The 22,281-nt window shown below is 44.2% G+C and overlaps 1 protein-coding gene across 4 annotated transcripts in view; it reads right to left on the minus strand.

Moving 5' to 3' along the window:
• The window catches only part of PACC1 (proton activated chloride channel 1), an 82,211-nt gene extending 62,036 nt beyond the window's left edge, over window positions 1-20,175 (minus strand). Inside the window, exons 1-2 of one of the 4 annotated variants that reach the window (XM_075925160.1) lie at window positions 17,267-20,175; window positions 16,635-16,942 (exon numbers count right to left, since the gene is read on the minus strand). In XM_075925160.1, coding sequence (XP_075781275.1) covers window positions 16,635-16,673 — 39 coding nt within the window. In that variant the 5' untranslated portion in view covers window positions 16,674-16,942; window positions 17,267-20,175. Of the gene's footprint in view, window positions 1-6,048; window positions 6,382-16,634; window positions 16,943-17,266 lie in introns of those variants that run through there. The other 3 variants (XM_075925158.1, XM_075925159.1, XM_075925156.1) reach the window with 3 other exon arrangements.
• Window positions 20,176-22,281: the final 2,106 nt, after the last annotated feature.

Genomic DNA, 22,281 nt, shown 5'->3' on the forward strand with positions numbered 1-22,281 from the left:
CTAAACCTGGGCCTATTACCAATTAGCGCTTTACACTCTCAGCCCTGGTCATGCCAAGTTCTGTGAACAGAGGCCTGCTTCTTGCTCACAGCTTTGCTTTATATTAGCCATGTTTTGTTCATTGTTAGCTAGGCCTCAGGCCTCAAACCAGGCCTTACTACTGGCTTTTGTTTCAGGCCCTCATCTTACTTACTACCACCAACATCCTGGAAAAAACAAGACTTTGCAGTGGCATCTTCAGTCCTCTTGAACCCTCAAAATTAAGACAGCGTCTCATGATTTCAACATTCCTTGAAAGTAGGAATAAGGGATCTTCTGGAAAAGGGCTTATTTTCCACAAGATCCCGTCTAGACTGGCGCTTTTCTCCGGCAAAACCCCGAGCCGGAAAAAAGCGGCAGCCATGTTCATGCAAATGCCGCGGGGGATATTTAAATCCCCCGCGGAATTTGCAATTCCGAAGTATCTCATTAGCATCCCTTTTACAGAAAAGGGTGCCAGTGTAGACACAGCCACACAGTTTGCACAGGTATGAATGACTTCCCAGGGTATGAGGCTGCAGAGATTCAGAAACCAGTAGAGAGAGAGCAAGGTTTTGTCCATACAAGGAAGTTGCCCTGTTATAATGTAAGGTGTGAATTTCAACACATTAGGGCCAGGTCTACGCTATCGAGTTTACAGCAGTGCAGCTGTACTGCTGTAAGACTGGTTGTGAAGCCATGCTACGCTGATGGGAGAGAGCTCTTCTGCTGACAATGTGCTGTACACATTGACACTTCTGTCTGTGTAACTTATGGGGGGAGGTTCACACCCATGAATGACATGAGTTGACTTACAAAAGTGGTAGTGAAGACAAGACCACAGCTAAACAGATACCCTAAGCAGTTTAGTTTAAGAGTGCATTATTGCAGATTAGCTTGCGTAGTTTAAGAAAAAGTTTAGCTAAACCAAAATAAGACACATTTATGCTGACATAAGAGTGTCTGCAGAAGCTTTAGCACCAGATTAAAGATTAGACTATAGGAATTTTTAGTTTGCAGTAAGGTGGGGGTGTGACTCTAGCCTGCACAAAACTGCTATGGACTAACCATGCATGTGGATCTGCTGACTCATAGTAATAATTCATTAATGACCTTTGATCTAGTCCTCTTTGAAATGGGGCTAATCATAAGAACATAAGAACGGCCATACTGGGTCAGACCAAAGGTCCGTCTAGCCCAGCATCCTGTCTGACGACAGTGGCCAGTGCCAGATGCCCCAGAGGGAGTAAACAGAACAGGGAATCAAGTAATCCCTTTCCTGTAACCCGTTCCCAGCCTCTGACAGAGACTACAGACACTATTAATAGCCACTGATGGACCTAACTAGGGATGTTAAATATCGGTTAATTGAATAGTCGATTAACCTCATGAATTCTTATTGGTTAGTCGACTATTCTATAGTCCCCAGGCAGCCACTGTCTGGGGCAGGGAGGGTCCTGAGTTCCTGGATCCAGCACGAGCTGGAGCTGAGCCAGGCTGCCTGCCCGTCTGGCTCCTAATACACTTTAAATGCAGAGCCGCAGAGGGGGTTAGGTCCAGGACCCAGTGCAAACCAGGACTGAGCTGGGCTGCTGGCCAGCCTGCTAAAAAAATTACTGGCAAAAGATGAGGGGAAATGTGTGTAGTCTATAGCACTAACCTATAAGTTTTTGCTTATCAGGTTATCTATTAATCGACTACACTATTACATCCGTAGACCTAACAATCATGAATTTATCTAGTTCTTTTTTGAACCCTGTTAAAATCCTGGTCTTCACAACTGACATTAATGACACAAATGACATCAACTAACTGTCAATACATTTCAGCTACAACCACATGAACAACCCCTCACAAACTACTGTGAGGGGCTGTCCATGAGGTAGTTACACCACAGCTTCCCATTAACTGATTGTTGCAATGGACAAGCCTTTTAATCTCAGTTTAAAAACTGACTTAAGTTCTGCTAGTGCAACTTCCTCATGTAGAAAAGACCTAAGGGACTATACAAAGTCAGGTCTAGTAAGTGGGAGAACCAGAAATAGTTTCCTCAACTCCTGACTTCTAATCTTCTCACTTCATTAGACATGCTTCCTCCTAATTCACAGATTTCATCAACCGATAGGCTACGTCTAGACTGGCATGAATTTCCAAAAATGCTTTTAATGGAAAAGTTTTCCGTTAAAAGCATTTTCGGAAAAGCACGTCTAGATTGGCAGGATGCTTTTCCTCAAAAAGTGCTTTTGCAGAAAAGCATCCATGCCAATCTAGACGCGGTTTTCCGCAAAAAAGCCCCGATCACCATTTTCGCGATCGGGGCTTTTTTGCGGAAAACAGTACTACGCTGTCTATACTGGCCCTTTTGGGCAAAAGTCTTTCAGAAAAACACTTTTGCCCAAACAGGAGCAGCATAGTTTTTCCAGAAAATAACTGACAATCTTACATGAGATCGTCATTGCTTTTCCGGAAATTCAAACGGCCAGTGTAGACAGCTGGCAAGTTTTTGCGGAAAAACTTGCCAGTATAGACACAGCCATATTATCTAGTTAGGGGGTTAAAGGCATTCTGTATTCTGGTCCTGCCACTGCCAGACTGTGTGACCATGCACTAATTATTTAACTTCTCAAAGCCTCAGTTTAGCTCTCTGTAAAATGAGATTATTAGTATCTACTGTCCTCAAGTATTTGAAGGCTTAATGTAAAATGCACTGAAATCCTCAAATGAAAAGTCCTATAGAAGCACACAATGCAATTAATACAAGAGATGGTTCATTCTTTCTTTAAACCTGCAACATGCTCATGTCAGGTCTAAACATAGAAAACCAGGTACACTGAGTGATTTTGAGTAGAGTGGAACTTAGGAAGCTGAATAAGTGCCAACTGTTTCCAATTCACAGTAATATGCAAACAGCACTAGCGTGAACTTCCATGTCAAATTAAATTAACCTGCAAAAAAAATGACCATACAAAGACTGCACTGTAATATCAAAGCAGAAATCATATTATGATACTTTTTACACTTTCAGGATAAATCTACAATGAGTCTTCTTTAATATGCAGGAATGGAAGAAAGAAGAAAATTCAACACTAACCCTTGGACCCAGACCCACAAAAGGATTTCAGTGCCCAAGTTCCTTCAAGGATCACACCTTTAGTACCTAGGTCAACAGTGCAGGTGGGCTCATGCTGACAACTGAGTTCACTGCAAGATTCCCACATCATGCAAGATCAAGAATTGGAATTGATCTCAGCACTGACATTCCTATGGTGTCAGAGGGGTAGCCATGTTAGTCTGTAACTAAACCAAACTTTAAAAACAGCAGTGGTTCTGTAGCATTTTAGAGACTAACCCAAAAATATGTAGACAGTATCATGAGCTTTGGTGGGCACAATCCACTTTTTCAGATGACAAATATGGAGCAAGAGGCACAGAGGTTCAAATATAAAGCAGAAAAAGAAGGGGGAGAGGAAGGTGGGAAAATCTATCAATTAAATTGTCCGTGCTAAGTGAGGCTAATAGTGAGGCTGTAAGTGCCCGATATTTAGCTTTTGATGTAATTTGGGTGTTGAATATAAGGGCTCATCCAGTTCATGTCTTTATTCAAGCCATCAAATTTGCATATGAAGGCCAGTTCCTCAGACTCTCTCTAGCTGATTCCTGAAATGACTTTGTAAGAGAATAGCCATCTTTAAATCCATTAGTGAGTGCTCAGGCAAGTTAAAATGTTCCCCAACAGATTTCTGTGTGTTACCATTTCGAATATCAGATTTGTGTCCGTTAATCCTTTGTCGGAGAGACTGTCCAGTTTGGCCAATATACATGGCAGAGGGGCATTGCTGGTGGTGCAATCATTACAGAAATTACACTACAGCAGCTGGGAGAAGTGGGAGAGAATAGGCTCTGTACTTTCACACCACCTAAAAATGTGTCTAAGTTCTGTGGCAGTCTCAAGGGAGAGAGAATCACTCTAGAATGATGCAGCATTTCCAACTGTTGCTTATGCACAAGCCGGAGGGGTGGGGAGTAGAATTACAAGAGGAAACTAGAAGTCAAGATAAAACTAAAGGTGACAAATCTAGGATCTCTATTTTAGACAAATTTAGCTCCAGTCACTGGTCTTGTGGAAGGATATTATTATTTAAGTGTAGAACTTTGTGGAGTCAAGTGAGCAAAGAAAAGCTCAAATTTAGCCCCTTATCTGAAAAGAAAAAGGAAGGAAGGATAAAATGAAAAGACACAGAAGATAATAAGCCATGGTGGGTGAAATTCTTCAGAGGATAGCTGGCAGCAACCATTTAAAGGGTATCAACACTGAGTCTGAGTTATGGGTAGATCAGGGAGATACAGGATCCATGCTTCATGAGCCATTTTAGAAATATCAGCAACATGTGCTCTTCTGAGTGAAGTGAATTTCATCCAGTCAGAGAAAACTCTGCGGGGGGGATATAAATAAACGAAGAACTGTTCAGTTTCACTTGTTTGTACGTGAGGTTATTTTAATATTTTTAGGTCTTCCAGTTTGACATGAGAAATAGGAGAACTGATAAATGTTGATAGGTTAAACTAGGGCTTCCCACAAAGCAAACCCAAATCCACAGGAAACCTTCAACTTTCTAAAAATGAGGCAAACAGCTGTGTCCTTTTCTTGGTCTGCCTATCTGGTGAAGGCAAAGGTGATCAGCTGCAGCATGAACAAGACAATTTCTATGCCTCTACCAGGAAAGATGCAAGTACAAGTATAATATTATGTTTATATACAAGTTTGATATGCAAATGAGGTGAAGCGCTCAGGTTTCTGGCAGGATTACAACTGAGCCATCAGTATCACTTTTCATGTCTGACAGATCCCTCTTTTGTTATAAAATTGAAAACGTCAACTGTATACACTTTCATTCTACAATATTATAGTTTACTGTATTTTAACTATCATTTCCTTGTTTTTTAAAATAAAAAGATATATATTTGCTTGTATCAAACATCACCATGTTTAGTTCCTACATATTTAAATACAAAGACTTGGAGATCAAGGCGTTACCCTACCGAGAGAGCAGGTAGATGCCTTGGGTAGCAAACTGATTCATGATCTCTCTGACTGATAGCAGGTTAGGAAGAATGGACACTTTCCAGTTTGCTTAGGGCAATATACAGGCTACGTCTACATTGGCAAGATTTTGTGCAAATGCTCTTTAACACAAGAGTTTTTGTGTTAAGAGTATTTGTGCAAGACAGCGTCTACACTGGCATGTGCCATTGCACAAAACGTGCTTTTGCGCAAGAGCACCTGTGCCAGTGGAGACACTCTCTTGCACAAGAAAGCTCTGATGGCCATTTTAACCATCGGGCTTTTTTGCCCAAGATATTCATGTTGCCTGTCTACTCTGGCCTCTTGCGCAAGAACAGTTGTGCAAGCGGGTTTATTCCTGAGTGGGAGCATCATAGTTCTTGCTCAAGAAGCACTGATTTCATACATGAGAACGTTAATGTTCTTGGGCAAGAACTCCCCGCCAGTGTAGACAGGCAGCAAGATTTTGCGCAAAAGCGCTTTTCCGCAAAATCATGCCAATGTAGACACAGCAACAGCCAATGATCCATTTTGCTATGGCTCTAAAATGAAAACTTGACCTAGTTGACTTTCTTTGCTCGAGGTGACTTATCGAAGCCACTGAAGAGCTAGAGAACCAGTCTGAGCATAGGCAGAGCGCAATAGGGAGCTCAGCTGACCCAAGTTTCAATTTTAATTCTTTGATTATGATGTCATAATTAGCTGCTGCTATTTAACTGGACTATGGGGCTCCCCATTCATGAGCACGCCCCCGAGAGACAGCTGCAACCCAAAAGGCGGCTGTCACCCATTCAGAGGCTCGTATCCCCGCCGCTGTCCTGTCGCCTGCGAACAGCCACCGCCAGGCATTTTCCGGTGCAGCCCCGCGGCGGAGTTTACTCGGCAAAGCCAAACCCCTCGCTCCCGTTGCGCGCGCAGACTTACTCACGCCAGCCAACCCCCCACCCCTCCGCGCTGCCCCTCAGTACCTCCTGGTACGAGGCGGGGGGCTCCTGCCCGCACATGGCACCAGCAGCCCCTGCACAAGCATCCGCAGCAGAGCGGGCTGGAGCGCACCCGGAAAGCAGCCCGGCGGCGCACGCGCGGCTCGCTCGCTCGCTGCCTCCTAATTCGGCTGCCCCAACCTCGGCGCAGGATTCTGGGAAATGCAGTGTAAACCCAACCCGACAGGCGCCTGCGCTGTCCCGCGGCCTCCCGACGAGCCCTGTCCCTGCGGCCGTGAGTGGTTGAAGATAGCAATGCCCGTAGGGGAGACCACGGGCTTCAGCGGAATTTCCGCGCAAGAGCAGCAACCCAAAGGGCTCCTGTGTGGGAGGGCTAGGAGAGGCAGAGCAAAGGAGCGACTCCCTGGTCACTAGCACGTGCCTGTATGTGATAAAAGAAAAAAATAGCTGTGATTATTATTGGGTTATTTCAGAGTTAATAGGGATCTGGGAAGGTCTGCAGCATTGGTGAGGGTGTGACCAAGACAGGGATTGGCCTTGCTAAATTCTAGGCATGTTTTCCTTCTTACATGAGGCCCACTTTCCCCCTCCTTGCTGGAGTAGAAAAGATAAGCTTTCTCCTTCTTTGCTGCTTGCCAGCTTCTTATCAATAAACTAGGCAAATACAACTTAGATGGGGCTATTATAAGGTGGGTGCATAACTGGCTGGATAATGGTTCTCAGAGAGTAGTTATTAACAGTTCACGATCCTGCTGGAAGGGCATAACAAGTGTTTTGGGACCGGTTCTGTTCAATATCTTCATCAACGATTTAGATATTAGCATAGAGAGTATGATTATTAAGTTTGCAGATGATACCAAGCTGGAAGGGGTTGCAAATGCTTTGGAGGATAGGGTCATCATTCAAAATGATTTGAACAGACTGAAGAAATGGTCTGAGGTAAATAGGATGAAGTTTAATAAGGACAAATGCAAAGTACTCCACTTAGGAAGGAACAATCAGATTCAAATATACAGAATGGGAAATGCCTGCCTAGGGAGGAGTATTGCAGAAAGGGATCTAGGGATCATAGTGGACCACAAGCTAAATATGAGTCAACAGTGTGACAGTTGCAAAAAAGCAAACATGATTCTGGGATGCATTAACAGGAGTGTTGTGAGCAAGACTCGAGAAGTCATTCTTCCTCTCTGTGCTGATTAGGCCTCAATTGGGCTACATCTACACTGCAGGCTTCTTGTGCAAGAATGGCCACTCTTGCGCAAAAACTTGTGGAGCATCTACACTGCATGTGCGTTCTTGCACAAGTAAATTTACAGTAAAGCGGAAAAAGTTTTCCGTTTAAAGCATTTGTGGAAAAGAGCGTCTAGATTGGCACGGACACTGATTTCTTACAGTAGGAAGTCAGTGCTTTTGTGGAAATTCAAGTGGCCAGTGTAGACAACTGGCAAGTTTTTCTGGAAAAGTGGCTGATTTTCCGGAAAAACTGGCCAGTCTAGACACAGCCGATATAAGGACTTAAGTTTAGGTCCAGTAAACACATTCATAAGAGTGATATAATACATTGACTAGCAAAATGAGGCACACTGGAGGGAAAATATTTTAATGGAGACCTATATTTAGAATCATAGAACCATAGAACTAGAAGAGACCTCAGAAGGTCATCAAGTCCAGCCCCCTGCTCTTGGCAGGACCAATTCCAACTAAATCAACCCAGCCAGGGCTTTGTCAAGCCGAGACTTAAACATCTCTAGGGATGGAAACTCCACTACTTCCCTAGGTAACCCATTCCAGTACTTCATCACCCTCCTAGTGAAATAGTTTTTCCTAATATCCAACCTGGACCTCTCCCACCACAACTTGAGACCATTGCTCCTTGTTCTGCCATCTGTCACTACTGAGAACAGCCTCTCTCCATCCTCTTTGAGGCTACCTCTGCCAAGACGAGCCTTATAAGATGTTTTGATAGGACATGGAGACATCTACTTTTCCCACTTACTCCCTTTTTTTTTTTTTAAATACCAGGTTCAGAATCACACTCTTTAGAATCACTGTTTCCAGTTCCATCATCTGAGCAGCTTTCAACATCTCCCAAGAACTTTGGTCTGTTTAGACACTGATTTAATAGAATGAAAACATTCATATCATATGCTTGACATGGACTTGCTACTGATTGACAAAACTGATGAACACTAAAGAGATTCAGATGCATGCTGACTCAATATGGCATTAGATGGCTGAACTACTAATTATGAATATAACCACTCAGTTATGAAATACTCAATATTTGTTAACAAGTCAGCCTTTAAAAAAAATCAACCCACTCTCAGACCCAGCTTGATTTTCATTGAATTTATTGATTATTTGTAAGTATTTGCTGAATAGTCTGGCTAAATAACTTGAAGGCAATTGATCGGGCATTTTTCACTTAAGATTATATGTTTATTACGATGTTGTGGTGTTCCTTCACCTACGTCATAGGCTGTCACTTATTTCCTGATTGGATAACAAACATTCTAAGAAGAAGACTAATGAATAGCAGATTTGAGGATGAATTTTCATAATTCATAGAACTTTTGGGAGTTGCAGACAACTTTGTGCACCACCACTAGCCATCAAAATGGACACAATTATTATGACTTCAACAAATCATAGCCATTTCATTCACAATAACAATTCTACATCAGTTCTTTTATAGTTTGAGTTCTACTCAGAAATCAACTCTTCAGAGCACTTCCATTCCCTTTACAATAAATCCAATTTGAGTTGAACAAGTTTTAGACATGTTTATAAACAAGTGCCAGAATAATTTTTAAAGGTCTGCTACATAGTTGTCTTCCTCTTTCTCTCCTGCGACAACACACCACACTCAGGAGTTTTGCAAAAAGTCAACCAAGCTGTAGCATCAGAATGCCTTTTCAAAACCAAATACAAGACAGAGGAGTTGGTTAATCTTCTTCTCTTCTTTCTTTTCTTAGTAAGACTCGGCCTTTTTTACTTAGCATTGTTCTCAGACATCTAAAATTATACCTGGACTGAAATGTGATCTAAGATTGATTCCAAGAGGACTACAGATATACAGTTGATATCTTTGGATCACAAAGGTTTTTGGGTAGCATACCCTTGCAATTTTTGACATAACCAATTTAACTACATCAGTTTCTATACCAATTTCATTAAATTGAGAACTCTCATTGGTTTAAGAGTGTTATGAAAAGAAATGTGTCCAGCCTCAAGGGCACTGAAATAAATGTCTTCATATGTGTGTTGTAATAACTTTGTGAAATCAATTTCTAAACTGATTTAGTTTAAAAGCTATAATTTTATCATGTAGACAAAATTTAAGGGAGTTAGGTTCCCAACTTCCACTGAATTTCAATGTGATTTGGGTTCCCAACTCTCTGAAAATCCCAATCCTAGTGTTTAGAAGTAGGATTCAGGGCTTCTGAGTTGTACTGACAGCTCTTGTCACACTTATAAGGCTACGTCTACACTGCAGGCTTTTTGCGCAAGAACATTTGTTCTTGTGCAAAAACTTGGCAGCTGTCTACACTGCAAGAGCTCTTCCATAAGAGGGCAGTGTGGACAGGCGACATGAATTTCTTGCACAAGAAGCCCCTATGGTTAAAATGGCCATCAGAGCTTTCTTGAATAAAAGTGTCCACGCTGCCATGAACGCTCTTGCGCAAAAGCACATGGCAGTGTGGATGTGCTCTTCTGGAAGAGCTTTTGCTCAAGAACTCTTCTGCAAAACAGCTCTTGCGCAAGAAGCCTGCAGTGTAGGCGTAGCCATAGATTTTGTCTAGACTAGAAATTAAAGGGAAAATAGGAATAGCAAGGATTTGCAGCCAGAGGAAGCAAGAGATAGACCAGAGAATCGCACTGTCACTAGGAAAAGGCAGGTGTACTTGATTGGGGACTCCTTATTGAGAAGAATAGATAGGCCTGTAACCAGAGCTGATCCAGAGAATAGAAGGGTGTGCTGTCTGCCAGGTGCTAAGATACGGGATGTGGAACTGAGGTTGAAAAAGATTATTAAGGGAGCAGGAAGGAATCCATTGATCATCCTTCATGTAGGAACAAATGATACGGCTAGATTCTCGCTGGAACAAATTAAGGGAGACTATGCTAGGCTGGGGAGGATGCTCAAGGAAATTGAGGCTCAGGTGATCTTTAGTGGGATTCTGCCTGTTCCTAGAGAAGGGCAACTAAGATGTGACAGGATTATGATGATCAACAGATGGCTTAGGCAGTGGTGCTATAAGGAGGGCTTTGGGATGTATGATCACTGGGAGGCATTCATGGACAGAGGACTGTTCTCTCGGGATGGACTTCACCTAAGTAGGGAGGGAAATAGACTTCTAGGATGGAGGCTGGCTCAACTGATTAAGAGAGCTTTAAACTAGGAATTTGGGGGAGACGGTTGGGAGATGTCCAGGTAATCTCTACGCCGGATTTTAACACTGAGAGGGAGGAAAACGAAGTAAGAAAGGATATAGCTGGGGGTAGGAGAATGTACATGAGGAAGGGTAGGGTGGATACTAGTCTAATAGGTCATATTGGTGGTGCAATGTCCGGGCCAAATTGGGTAAAGAATGTGAATGAGGACAAACAAATAGGTCATATTGGTGGTACAATGTCCGGGCCAAATTGGGTAAAGAATGTGAATGAGGACAAACAGCAAAAATTAAGATGTTTGTACACCAATGCGAGGAGCCTAGGTAACAAAAAGGAGGAACTAGAGCTATTGGTCCAGGAAGTGAAACCAGATATTATAGGAATAACAGAAACATGGTGGAATACTAGGCATGACTGGAGTACAGGTATTGAAGGGTATGTGCTGTTTAGGAAAGACAGAAATAAGGGTAAAGGTGGTGGAGTCGCATTGTATATCAAAGATGAGGTAGATTGTAAAGAAATAAAAAGTGATGGAATGGAGAAGACAGAGTCTGTTTGGGTAAAAATCACATTGGGAAAGAAAACTATCAGATCCTCCCCTGGGATAGTGCTTGGGGTGTGTTATAGACCACCAGGATCCAATTTGGATATGGATAGAGACCTCTTCAATGTTTTTAATGAAGTAAATGCTCATGGAAACTGCGTAATCATGGGAGATTTCAACTTTCCAGATATAGACTGGAGAACAAGTGCTAGTAATAATAATAGGGCTCAGATTTTCCTAGATGTGATAGCTGACGAATTCCTTCATCAAGTAGTTGATGAACCAACAAGGGGGGATGCTATTTTAGATTTGGTTTTGGTGAGTAGCGAGGACCTCATAGATGAAATGGTTGTAGGGGACAACCTTGGCTCGAGTGATCATGAGCTAATTCAGTTCAAATTAAATGGAAGGATAAACAAAAATAAATCTGAGACTAGGGTTTTTTATTTCAAAAGGGCTAACTTTAATGAATTAAGGAAATTAGTTAGGGAAGTTGATTGGACTAAAGAAATTATGGATCTTGAGGTGGAGGAGGCCTGGAATTATTTTAAGTTAAAGTTGCAGAAGCTGTCAGAAGCCTGTATCCCTAGAAAAGGGAAAAAATTTACAGGCAGGTGTGTTAGACCAAACTGGTTGAGCAAGCATCTCAGAGGTGATTAAGAAAAAGCAGAAAGCATATAAGGAGTGGAAAATGGGAGGGATCAGTAAAGAAAGCTACCTTATCGAGGTTAGAGCATGTAGGGACAAAGTGAGACAGGCTAAAAGTCAGGTAGAGTTGGACCTTGCAAAGGGAATTAAAACCAATAGTAAAAGGTTTTATAGTCATATAAATAGGAAAAAAACAAAAAAAGAAGAAGTAGGACCACTAATTACTAAGGATGGAGTGGAGGTTAAGGATAATCTAGGAATGGCCCAATATCTAGACAAATACTTTCCTTCAGTCTTTAATGAGGCTAAGGAAGCGCTTAGGGATAATGGTAACATAACAAATGGGACTAAAGATGTGGAGGTAGATATTACCATATCTGAGGTAAAAGCCAAACTTGAACAGCTTAATGGGAGTAAATCGGGGGGCCCAGATAATCTTCATCCAAGAATATTAAAGGAACTGGCACAAGAACGTGCATGTCCATTAGCAAAAAATTTTAATAAATCTCTAAACTCAGGGGTTATACCATGTGACTGGAGAATTGCTAATATAGTCCCTACTTTTAAGAAAGGGAAAAAAAGTGACCCGGGTAACTATAGGCCTGTTAGTTTGACATCTGTAGTATGCAAGATCTTGGAAAAAAATTTTGAAGGAGAAAGTAGTTAGAGACATTGAGGCTAATGGCAATTGGGACAAATTACAACATGATTTTACATAAGGTAGAACGTGCTAAACCAACCTGATCTCCTTTTTTGAGAAAGTAACAGATTTTTTAGATAAAGGAAATGCAGTGGATCTAATCTACCTCGACTTTAGTAAGGCATTTGATACAGTACCACGTGAGGAATTATTGGTTAAATTGGAAAAGATAGGGATTAATATGAAAGTTGAGAGGTGGATAAGCAACTGGTTAAAGGGGAGACTACAGCAGGTCATATTGAAAGGTGAACTGTCAGGTTGGAGGAAGGTTACTAGCGGAGTTCCTCAGGGATCAGTTTTGGGGCCAATTTTATTTAATCTTTTTATTGCTGACCTTGGCACCAAAAGTGGAAGTGTCCTGATAAAATTTGCGGATGACACAAAGTTGGGAGCTATTGCCAATTCAGAAAAGGATCGGGATATCATACAGGAAGATCTGGATGATCTTGTAAATTGGAGTGATAGCAATAGGATGAAATTTAATAGTGAGAAGTATAAGATTATGCATTTAGGGATTAATAACAAGAATTTTAGTTATAAGCTGGGGACACATCAGTTGGAAGTAACGGAGGAGAAGAAGGACCTTGGAGTCCTGCTTGATTATAGGATGACTATGAGCCGCCATTGTGACATGGCCATGAAAAAGGTTAATACGGTCTTGGGATGTATTAGGCGAGGTATTTCCAGTAGAGATGAGGAGGTGCCATTATACAAGGACTTGGGATGTATTAGGCGAGGTACTTCCAGTAGAGATAAGGAGTGCCATTATACAAGGCATTGGTGAGACCCCATTTGGAATACTGTGTGCAGTTCTGGTCTCCCATGTTTTAGAAGGATGAATTCAGACTGGAACAGGTACAAAGAAGGGCCACTAGGATGATCCGAGGAATGGAAAACGTGTCTTATGAAAGGAGACTCAAGGAGCTTGGCTTGTTTACCTTAACCAAAAGAATGCTGAGGGGAGACATGATTGCACTCTTTAAATATATTAGAGGGATAAATAGCAGAGAGGGAGAGGAATTATTTAAGGTTAATACCAATGTGGACACAAGAACAAATGGTTATAAGCTGGCTAATAGGAAGTTTAGACTTGAGATTAGACGAAGGTTTCTAACCATTAGAGGAGTGAAGTTCTGGAACGGCCTTCCAAGGGAAGTAGTGGGGGCAAAAGATCTATCTGGCTTCAAGGTTAAACTAGATGGGTTTATGAAGGGGATGGTTTGATGAGATAACATGATCGTGGTAACTAATTGACCATTCATTATCAGTGGGAAATAGGTCAATGGAAGGATGATAGGAGTTACTAAAGAGAACTTTCTGGGTGTCTGGCTGGTGAGTCTTGCCCACATGCTCAGGGTTTAGCTGATCGCCATATTTGGGGTCGGGAAGGAATTTTCCTCCAGGGTAGATTGGCAGAGGCCCTGGAGGTTTTTCGCCTTCCTCTGTAGCATGGGGCACAGATCACAGCTGGAGGATCTCTGCATCTTGGGGTCTTCAAAGTATTTGAAGGCTTCAATATCTAAGATATAGGTGAGAGGATTATTCTAGGAGGGGTGGGTGAGATTCTGTGGCATGTACTGTGCAGGAGGTCAGACTAGATGATCATAATGGTCCCTTCTGACCTTAAAGTCTATGAGTCTATGTGGCTTCCGGTGGCCAGGCTGGCAGCCATGCGGCCATAGAGGGCCGCATTCCTGTGCCTAGTGCGGAGATCGTTGGCATTGGAGGCCTCCCTGCAAACCTCAATGAAGTCCACAATCTCTGCACTAGACCAGGAAGGCGCCCACCTTTTGCGACCCCTGGCAGGCTCCTGGGAGCTGCCAGCCTGGTCCTGGGGAGCGGTGGAGGGCCGGGTGGCAGCGGATTGCTGACTCATGCTGTGCCAGGTGCACGGTCTGCTGGCTGGGTGCTGGCAGGCTTGCAATTGGCACAGGCACTGTGGCCAGAGTCTGCCCCTTTAAGATAGGCGAGGAGTCCTGTGGCACCTTATAGACTAACTGAAGTGTAGGAGCATAAGCTTTCGTGGGCAAAGACCCACTTCGTCAGATGCATGTAGTGGAAATTTCCAGAGGCAGGTATAAATATGCAGCCCTGAATCAGGCTGGAGATGACGAGGTGGATCCAATCAGGGAGGATGAGGCCCACTTCTAGTAGCTGATCTGGAGGTGTGAATTCCAAGAGAGGAGAAGCTGCTTTTGTAGTTAGCGAGCCATTCACAGTCTTTGTTTAATCCAGAGTTGATTGTGTCAAACTTGAAGATGAACTGTAACTCAGCTTGGCCGACTGGACAGTCCCTACGTAAAAGAATCAATGGACATAAATCAGATATTAGGAATGGCAACATACAAAAACCTGTAGGGGAACACTTCATTCTCCCTGGACACACAATTGCAGATCTAAAAGTAGCCATCCTGCAGCAAAAAAACTCCAGGACCAGACTTCAAAGAGAAACTGCTGGGCTACAGTTCATCTTCAAGTTTGACACTTCCCAGGGCTCATTGATCTTGGATCTGGCTTCCATCCCCTTTCCAACCTTTGCAACTGCCCAGAGGTGCTTACCTTCCGCCTTATCCATTCCCACCTCATTCACCCCACAGGGACAGTCTCTGCCTCACTTGTCCTAGGGCCTATTCTACCAAGACGTAATGCAAAGTTTCCATGTAAAAGGACTCACTACAAAGCTAAAACTTCAATGAGAGAATGATAAATACAGAGTCATGTCTACATCTGCTGCAGGGAGACACCTCTGCCTGCCTCCACCCCTCTTCCCCAGAGTCTACAGCCCCATTGCAAAGCGGGGGATGGGAAGGAAAGAGGCTGAGGCCCATCAACGGGACTGAAGCAGACCTGAGCAAGCCATGCCCGGGAGCCATTCTCCTGTCCATTGCTGGTGCTGTATTGCTTCAGGCACACTGAAATGCAGTCACCTCTAGGGTGGGCTGGACAGCTGTTTAACACCTGCACAAGGTTTCAGGCAGGGAGCAGTGCGGGCTGCCTTCCTGCAGAGCCCCCGTCAGAACTACCGTGCCCTCCTGGCTTAGGAAAAGAATAAAGAGGAGGATTGGAAATTAACCCGCCCAGTCTCACGTCCCCTAGGCAGGGAATGAGCCATCTACATTAGGCCCCAGCTGGAGTGTCATGTCCAGTTCTGGGCGCCACATTTCAGGAAACATGGAGAATCTGGAGAAAGACCAGAGAAGATCAACACAAATGATGAAAGGTCTAGAGAACATGAGATATGAGGCGAGGCTGAAGAAATTTGCCTTGTTTACTTTGGAAAAGAGAAGACCGAAAAGGGACATGAGAGCAGCTTCAAGTATCTAAGGGTATGTCTACACTACCCTCCTAGTTCGAACTAGGAGGGTAATGTATGCATACCGCACTTGCTAATGAAGCCCGGGATTTGAATTTCCCGGGCTTCATTAGCATAAGCGGGGAGCCGCCATTTTTAAATCCCCGCTGCTTCGAACCCCGTGCAGCGCGGCTACACGGGGCTCAAACTAGGTAGTTCGGACTAGGGTGCCTATTCCGAACTACCGGTACACCTCGTTTCACGGAAATTCAAATCCCGGGCTTCATTAGCAAGTGCGGTATGCATACATTACCCCGCTAGTTCGAACTAGCGGGGTAGTGTAGACATACCCTCAAAGAGTATCATAAGGAAGAGGAAGAAAAATTGTTCTCCTTGGCCTCTGAGGTTAGGATAAGAAGCAATGGGCTTAAATTGCAGCAAGGGAGGTTTAGGTTGGACATTAGGAAAAACTTCCTGCCTGTCAGGGTGGTTAAACACTGGAATAAATTGCCTAGGGAGATTGTGGAATCTCCATCACTGGAGATATTTAAGACCAGGTTAGAGAGACACCTGTCAGGGATGAACTAGGGCAACTCAACTTTGGAAGCCCCCGGGGCCACACTGATACTTACAGAACATGCTGAGGGCCTCAACTTTAGTGTGGTTGCATATGCAAGCAAATATATACAAATAGCTTCTCTCACACTGACAGGCATGAATACAAAGATTAAGATAAGACTACACAACACACAGGCCCCATTTAAGTCAGTTCTGCTGATATTAATAAAATGCAACATTTACCCGATTTCTACCCATGTGACAGCACTTTTCATGAGCAATGACAGTCCAAGAATTTAACTACTAAAACACATATCGACAGAAGATCATTACACTGACTGCTTTTTTGTTTTGGCTTCCACTCGCCGGCCACGTGTTGATCCCCACATAAACCCAAATTGCACCGCGGGGCGCAAACAAACTGGCCATGGGCAGCATACCAAGTTATTAATAAATATTTTATAAACCTTTACCTTTTCTCTCTGCTGCCATGTCTCCTCTCCTTGCTCCATCAGCTCCCTTGGTGCCTGCTGCCTCCCATGCTTTTGTTTGTAAAGTGGCCCTGGTGGTCCATCTGGGCCTGCAGGAATACTGAGAAGTAGCCCTTTCTATTAATAAACTGGGCTGCTTGATGGTTTGGGGCCCGGATCGAGATGTGAATGCTGTTGATGGCTCCCCCGCAGTTGGGGAACCCCAGGGCAACAAATCTGTCCATGGTTGCCTCCAAGTCCTGGAGATGGACGACTCTGCACAGCAGCAGGAAGTTGATGGCCCAGACGTCCTGCAGAAGGAGACAAAGAAACACAGACAACAGAGAATGAGAGCGGGGTTGCGTGAGCCCTTGGGAAGTGCCCGTTCCCCTCCCTTCCTTTGTCCCCCCCCAACTCTCCAGGAGCCACCCCCTATGAGCCCGTGCCGCTCCTCCCTTCCCCCCCCCGCCAGCAGAAGGGCTATGTGAGAGCGGGATGGCACAAGCTTCTGGGGCCAGAGCTTCCCCCCACCCCCCAGTCTACCCCATACGGTCCCCTACCCTCCTGAAAGTCCCCCTTATCCAGCACCCCCCCAACCCACCCCGGGCAGGGACTGCAGCCCGCGAGCTCCTTACCTGCATAAGCAGGGTCGCGACAGTGGCCTTCCCCACCACAAACTGGTTAGCCATGGAGATGTGGCTGGTGGCCAGCTTCCAGAGGGCGATTGCGACCCACTTCTGCACGGGGATGGCAGGCCGCAGGTGCATGTCGTGTCTCTGGAGGGCGGGTGTGAGCCAGGCACACAGCTCAAGGAAGGTGGCCTTGTGTAGGCGAAAGTTGTGCAGCCACTGCTGGTCATCCCACCACTCCATGACCAGCCAATACCACCAGTCTAAACTAGTCTCCAAATTTCAGAACCTTCTGTGTATGGTGGGGTGCGGAAGCCAGACTGGAGCAGCCACAGTCATGCAGAGGGTTATGAGGAGTAGTTTGGTGTCCACATTCAGCAGGAACATGTAGGCTGCTGGAAGCAAGTGCTGCAGGAACTGCAGCATGGCCACGAGGGGCCATCACCTGCCCAGAGTCAGCTCCGGCTCCATAGCACACACCACGGCAAAAAGCTGAGGCATCCCCAAAAAGAAGAGGGCAACCACAGCAGGCACTACTGAAGCTTTGCTGTCTCTCAAAAGAGATCCGCAAGCAGGCAGCAGAAACAGAGAAACAACTGTCCAGGGGGGTCCTTTTAAGCACGTGTCTCTACAGGGCTCCAGCAACAGCACTTGAGAGCAACTGATGGCCTAAAACCCAGCTAGATCCGGTTCTTGGGGGCTTTATGTGGGAGAGAATGTCCAATAGTGTGTACGCTCTCTTGCACAAAAGCACATGGCTTTCGGGATGCACTTTTGAGGCATGGACACACTTTTGCGCAAGAACTTTTTGTGGAAGATCTCTTCCGCAAAACACTTCTTGTGTAAAAAGCCTGCAGTATAAATGTAGTCAAAGTGAGGATTGCAGAATCTGGTTAACATGCACCCAGGATCTCAAAGCAGTTTGTCCAAAATGATCAGCATTTCTCAAGTGCCTGTTCTTATAGTATTTAGTTAAACCTACTAGGATAAAAGATGAAATATTTGCAGGAGCAGGGAAGGTCCTAAGGAGAAAATGTAGCAGTGCTGTGTAAGTTATTCCCCTGTCATCATGTAAAGAGCCCTTTTGTAAACTGTATTGCATCTTTTCAACAAGAGAGGTTCCTTGAGACCCTCACCAATAAATCACTCCAGAATGTAGAGTAGATTTAAACATTATTAAAGAATAGAGTAGGTTCTCTCCTGTCATGGTAATTTATAAGATCTTCTTGAATTATGCAGACACCCATGTTAAATTACTAAAAGATAGATTAGAGGCAATATAGTGAAAACAGTGAGTCATTTCAGAAGGCAATAAGTGGATTACAATGGATTTCATCACTCCTTACAGTAAGTGGGTTGGGGGGCTGTCACTGTTTGCGTATACAAATTTCAGATGGGTCAATGGCCTCATTGAAATAATGCAAAAGTCAGGAAAATATAACCAGCTCTGAAGAAGGGATGATAATAAATGTGATATTTTTAGTCAAAACAATGTAAAGAAATATATAGCTGAGATGTACACATTTCTCTTTCCAAGGCAAATGTTACCTTCCAGCAGAGTAAAATTCAACCCCCAATGAGCTCCCTCCCCATATCAAAAAGACATCTCACAATATGTGACTTGGCTGCTTTTTAAAAGGGTGCACTGTAGTGCTTAGCATACTAGAATATGATGCAGGAGATAATTCCTGTGACATTAGGCAAGGCATTTTTATCACTTTGTGTCAGTTCATTATTTAGAAAATGGGGAAATAAAAGGAGAGAATTCTTCCTAAGCAGGATGTTCTGAGGATGAATTAATTTGCTCAAGTACTGTAGTGCAGGGGAGTGTGCCAACTCTCTTTTCCCTTGCCAGGGTTGCATGGCACCTAGATGGAACTGCCAGCTGTTTTCAACAGCTGGTGACTCCCTGTATGCATTGCATGCCCCTGGTGGAGGGAGGAGAGGGGAAAGGAGACTTTGCACATCTCAATCATGAGAGCTCATGAACTCTCTCTCCCCCCACCAGAGTCAAGTGGCATCTGGAGAGAACTGCCAACTGTTTTGAATATCTGATGTCTCATGGGGGAGGAAGGGACTAGTGTGTGAAGTTCAAAGGGACTGGCAGCTGCTCCCTGTAAGCACCTCCGCCTCTGGTGGAGGGGAGCTGCCAGTCATTTTGTACAACCTTGGGGTCTCAGTAGGGCGGGCACAGATTGGATGAAATGGCTTGGCAGGCCGTATCTGGCCCGCAGGCAGTATCTTGCCCACTCCTTTCATAATGGGTCATACCAAAGGTCCGTTTAGTCAGGACGAGTGCCAGATGCTTCAGGGGAATGATCAGGGCAAGTACTGAGTGATCCTTCCAGTGTTGTCTACTGCCACTTTCTGGCAATGTTCTTGTGTTCAAATAGAAGAAATATTATGTCATATGCAAACCCACTTGGAAGTTTGTGGGTTTAAATCTACCCTCAAAAATAAGCTGAAACTTTCCAAGTACAATGTTTGATATGTTGGTGTCAGTGTCTCACAGATTGTGCCCACATTTGGCTCGTTTGTCCCTGTTTTGCCCCTTCAGTGCAACAGCCCTTTCTCAGGGAGTCTACTCTCTCATGGGGGTCCACCGCGCTGCCTCTAGGATGGCGCCTCTCAGGGCCTTCAGCAGGCCTGTCTCTGCCATGAGCTGGCAGGAGGGGGGGGTCTACTCCCTCTGGAGCCTCCACTCCCAGAGGGAGTAGTGCCACCCTGTTCTCCAGACCAGAGTGACTCTCAGTCAGCACCAAATATGAGGGTTTACTGAGCTTTGAACATAACAAAGGATCCCTCAGGCTTGTAGGCCTGGCTTCCTTCAGCCCAGCACATCTAAGTCTCCCCTGCAGCCAGGTGGGCCCTGCCTGCTCTGTCCCTGTCCCATTCAGAAGCCTTCTTTTTTACTAAATAAGTTTTCACAAACTAACAACAGTCAGGTTTCATTTTTTTACGGGGAAAAAAAAGGGGGGGGGGAATGGATTTTAAAATGATTTAATTTCTTCTAAAAATATTTGCTTTATTAATAACAAATTCTAGCTTTAAATGAATACATTTATTAATGAGGATTCTTGTGGTGCAGTTAGGTGGCACAGGCAACCCGAGTTATACAGAAATTCAGAAACAGAGAGTAAACACCAGGGCTGCGTCTAGACTGGCAAATTTTGCCACAAAAGCAGCCGCTTTTGCACAAAAACTTGCCAGCTATCTACACTGGCCGCTTGATTTTGCGCAAAAGCACTGACGTTCTACTGTCTGAATTCTTGCACAAATGCTTTGATGTTCCCATTCAGGCAAAAGCCCTTTTTTGGAAATGTTTTTGCACAAGAGGGCCAGTGTAGACAGCTAAAAACAGTTTTGAGCAAAAAAGCCCCGATCACCATTTTTGCCATCTGATCGGGGCTTTCTTGCGCAAAAGCGCATCTAGATTGGCATGGACGCTTTTCCGCAAAAAGTGCTTTGCGGAAAAGTGTCCGTGCCAATCTAGACGTTCTTTTCCACAAATGCTTTTAACAGAAAAACTTTTCCGGTAAAATCATTTACGGAAAATCATGCCAGTCTAGACGTAGCCCAGGGTTATGTCTACAGTGGCAGGTTCTTGTGCCAGAAATATGCAAATGAGGCTAAGTGTGGAATATCGCTGCGCCTCATTTGTGTATCTAATGAGCCGCCATTTTTGCAGAAGAGGGTCTTGTGCCAGAAGGAGCATCTGCACTGCCCCTTCTTGTGCAAGAAAAACCCTCTTGCACAATGCCGTTATTCCTGAAAATAATCAGCAATAGTCCACGCTTAGCCTCATTTGCATATTTCTGGCACAAGAACCCGCTAGTGTAGACATAGCCCAGGAGTCCATTGCTTTAACCTCTTACACCAGGGCTACTCACTATGTGACCTGTGGGATACATGCAGCCTGGGGCCTGTTTGTTTGCAGTCTACAGTGTGGTTTGGGTTTACACAGGGCTCAATACGCGGGCTGCAGGTGGGATCCTTTGAACATGGCCTCCACTGGAAACAGGCTCCACAATGGCGAGTCAGTATAATGGTCTTCTGTTGATATGCGTTTTAGTAGCTCAATTCCTAGACTGTTATGCTCATTTAAAGTGCTGTCATATGGGTGGAAATCGGGTAAATATTGCTTTTTATTAATATCAGCAGAACTGAATTAAATGGGGTCTGCATGGTGTGTAGTCTTGCCTTAATCTTTGTATTTATGCCTGTCAGTGCAAAAGAAGCTAGTTGCATACAACCACACTTAAGTTGCGGCCCTCAGCCAATGCTGAGAGTATCATTGTGGCCTCCAGGGCTTCCAAAGTTGAGTAGCTCTGTCTTATACTATACATCTGTGACTTCAAAGAAAAAAAGAGGCTTATGGCGCAAATCAAGTTTGGAATATATTTATATCCAAGGCTTGACAAACTATAGAATCTACTTGCCCATAGCGAGTAGATTTCAGCAACGCACCTCGTTTACTAGCAGCATGCGCATGCACAGTGCGGGGCTGGCAAGCGGCTTTCGCCACCATTTGTCAAGCCCTATTTATATCACTGTTATGAAAGAGATAATAAAAAGTTTTTCTTTTACCAAGCAGTTGTCTTTCTCCCACAGTTTGCTATGCAGCACAGTATCCCAGAAAAGGGAGAATAAATGTCATCATAGCCAGAAGATTAACATAATGAAGCAAATTATCTTTACAAAATTGGAAAGAGCTGCTGAATTTCTTAATGCTAATTCAAACGGTCTTGGTGGCAGGTAAATCCACATACATCACCATTTGCATTTGACTTCAGTTAGTAGAAGTCAGTGGCTAGCAGCACATGGTATAGCACAAGCATGTAATGTTCTGTGCCTGCTATGTAAATTAAAAACAACCTGAAAGATTGCCAAGAGAAATCTGTCAGAAGAGAGGGCCTGTCTCCCCACAGCAGGACTTGTGGTTGTAAATTCAGTTAAAGAGAAAAGAAATATGCACACATAGCTTGATGATAACCCCTTCAAGCCAGGGAGCATGACAGCAT

This window comes from Pelodiscus sinensis, chromosome 3 (genome assembly GCF_049634645.1).
Source record: "Pelodiscus sinensis isolate JC-2024 chromosome 3, ASM4963464v1, whole genome shotgun sequence".
In the NCBI taxonomy this organism is placed as follows: Eukaryota; Metazoa; Chordata; order Testudines; family Trionychidae; genus Pelodiscus; species Pelodiscus sinensis.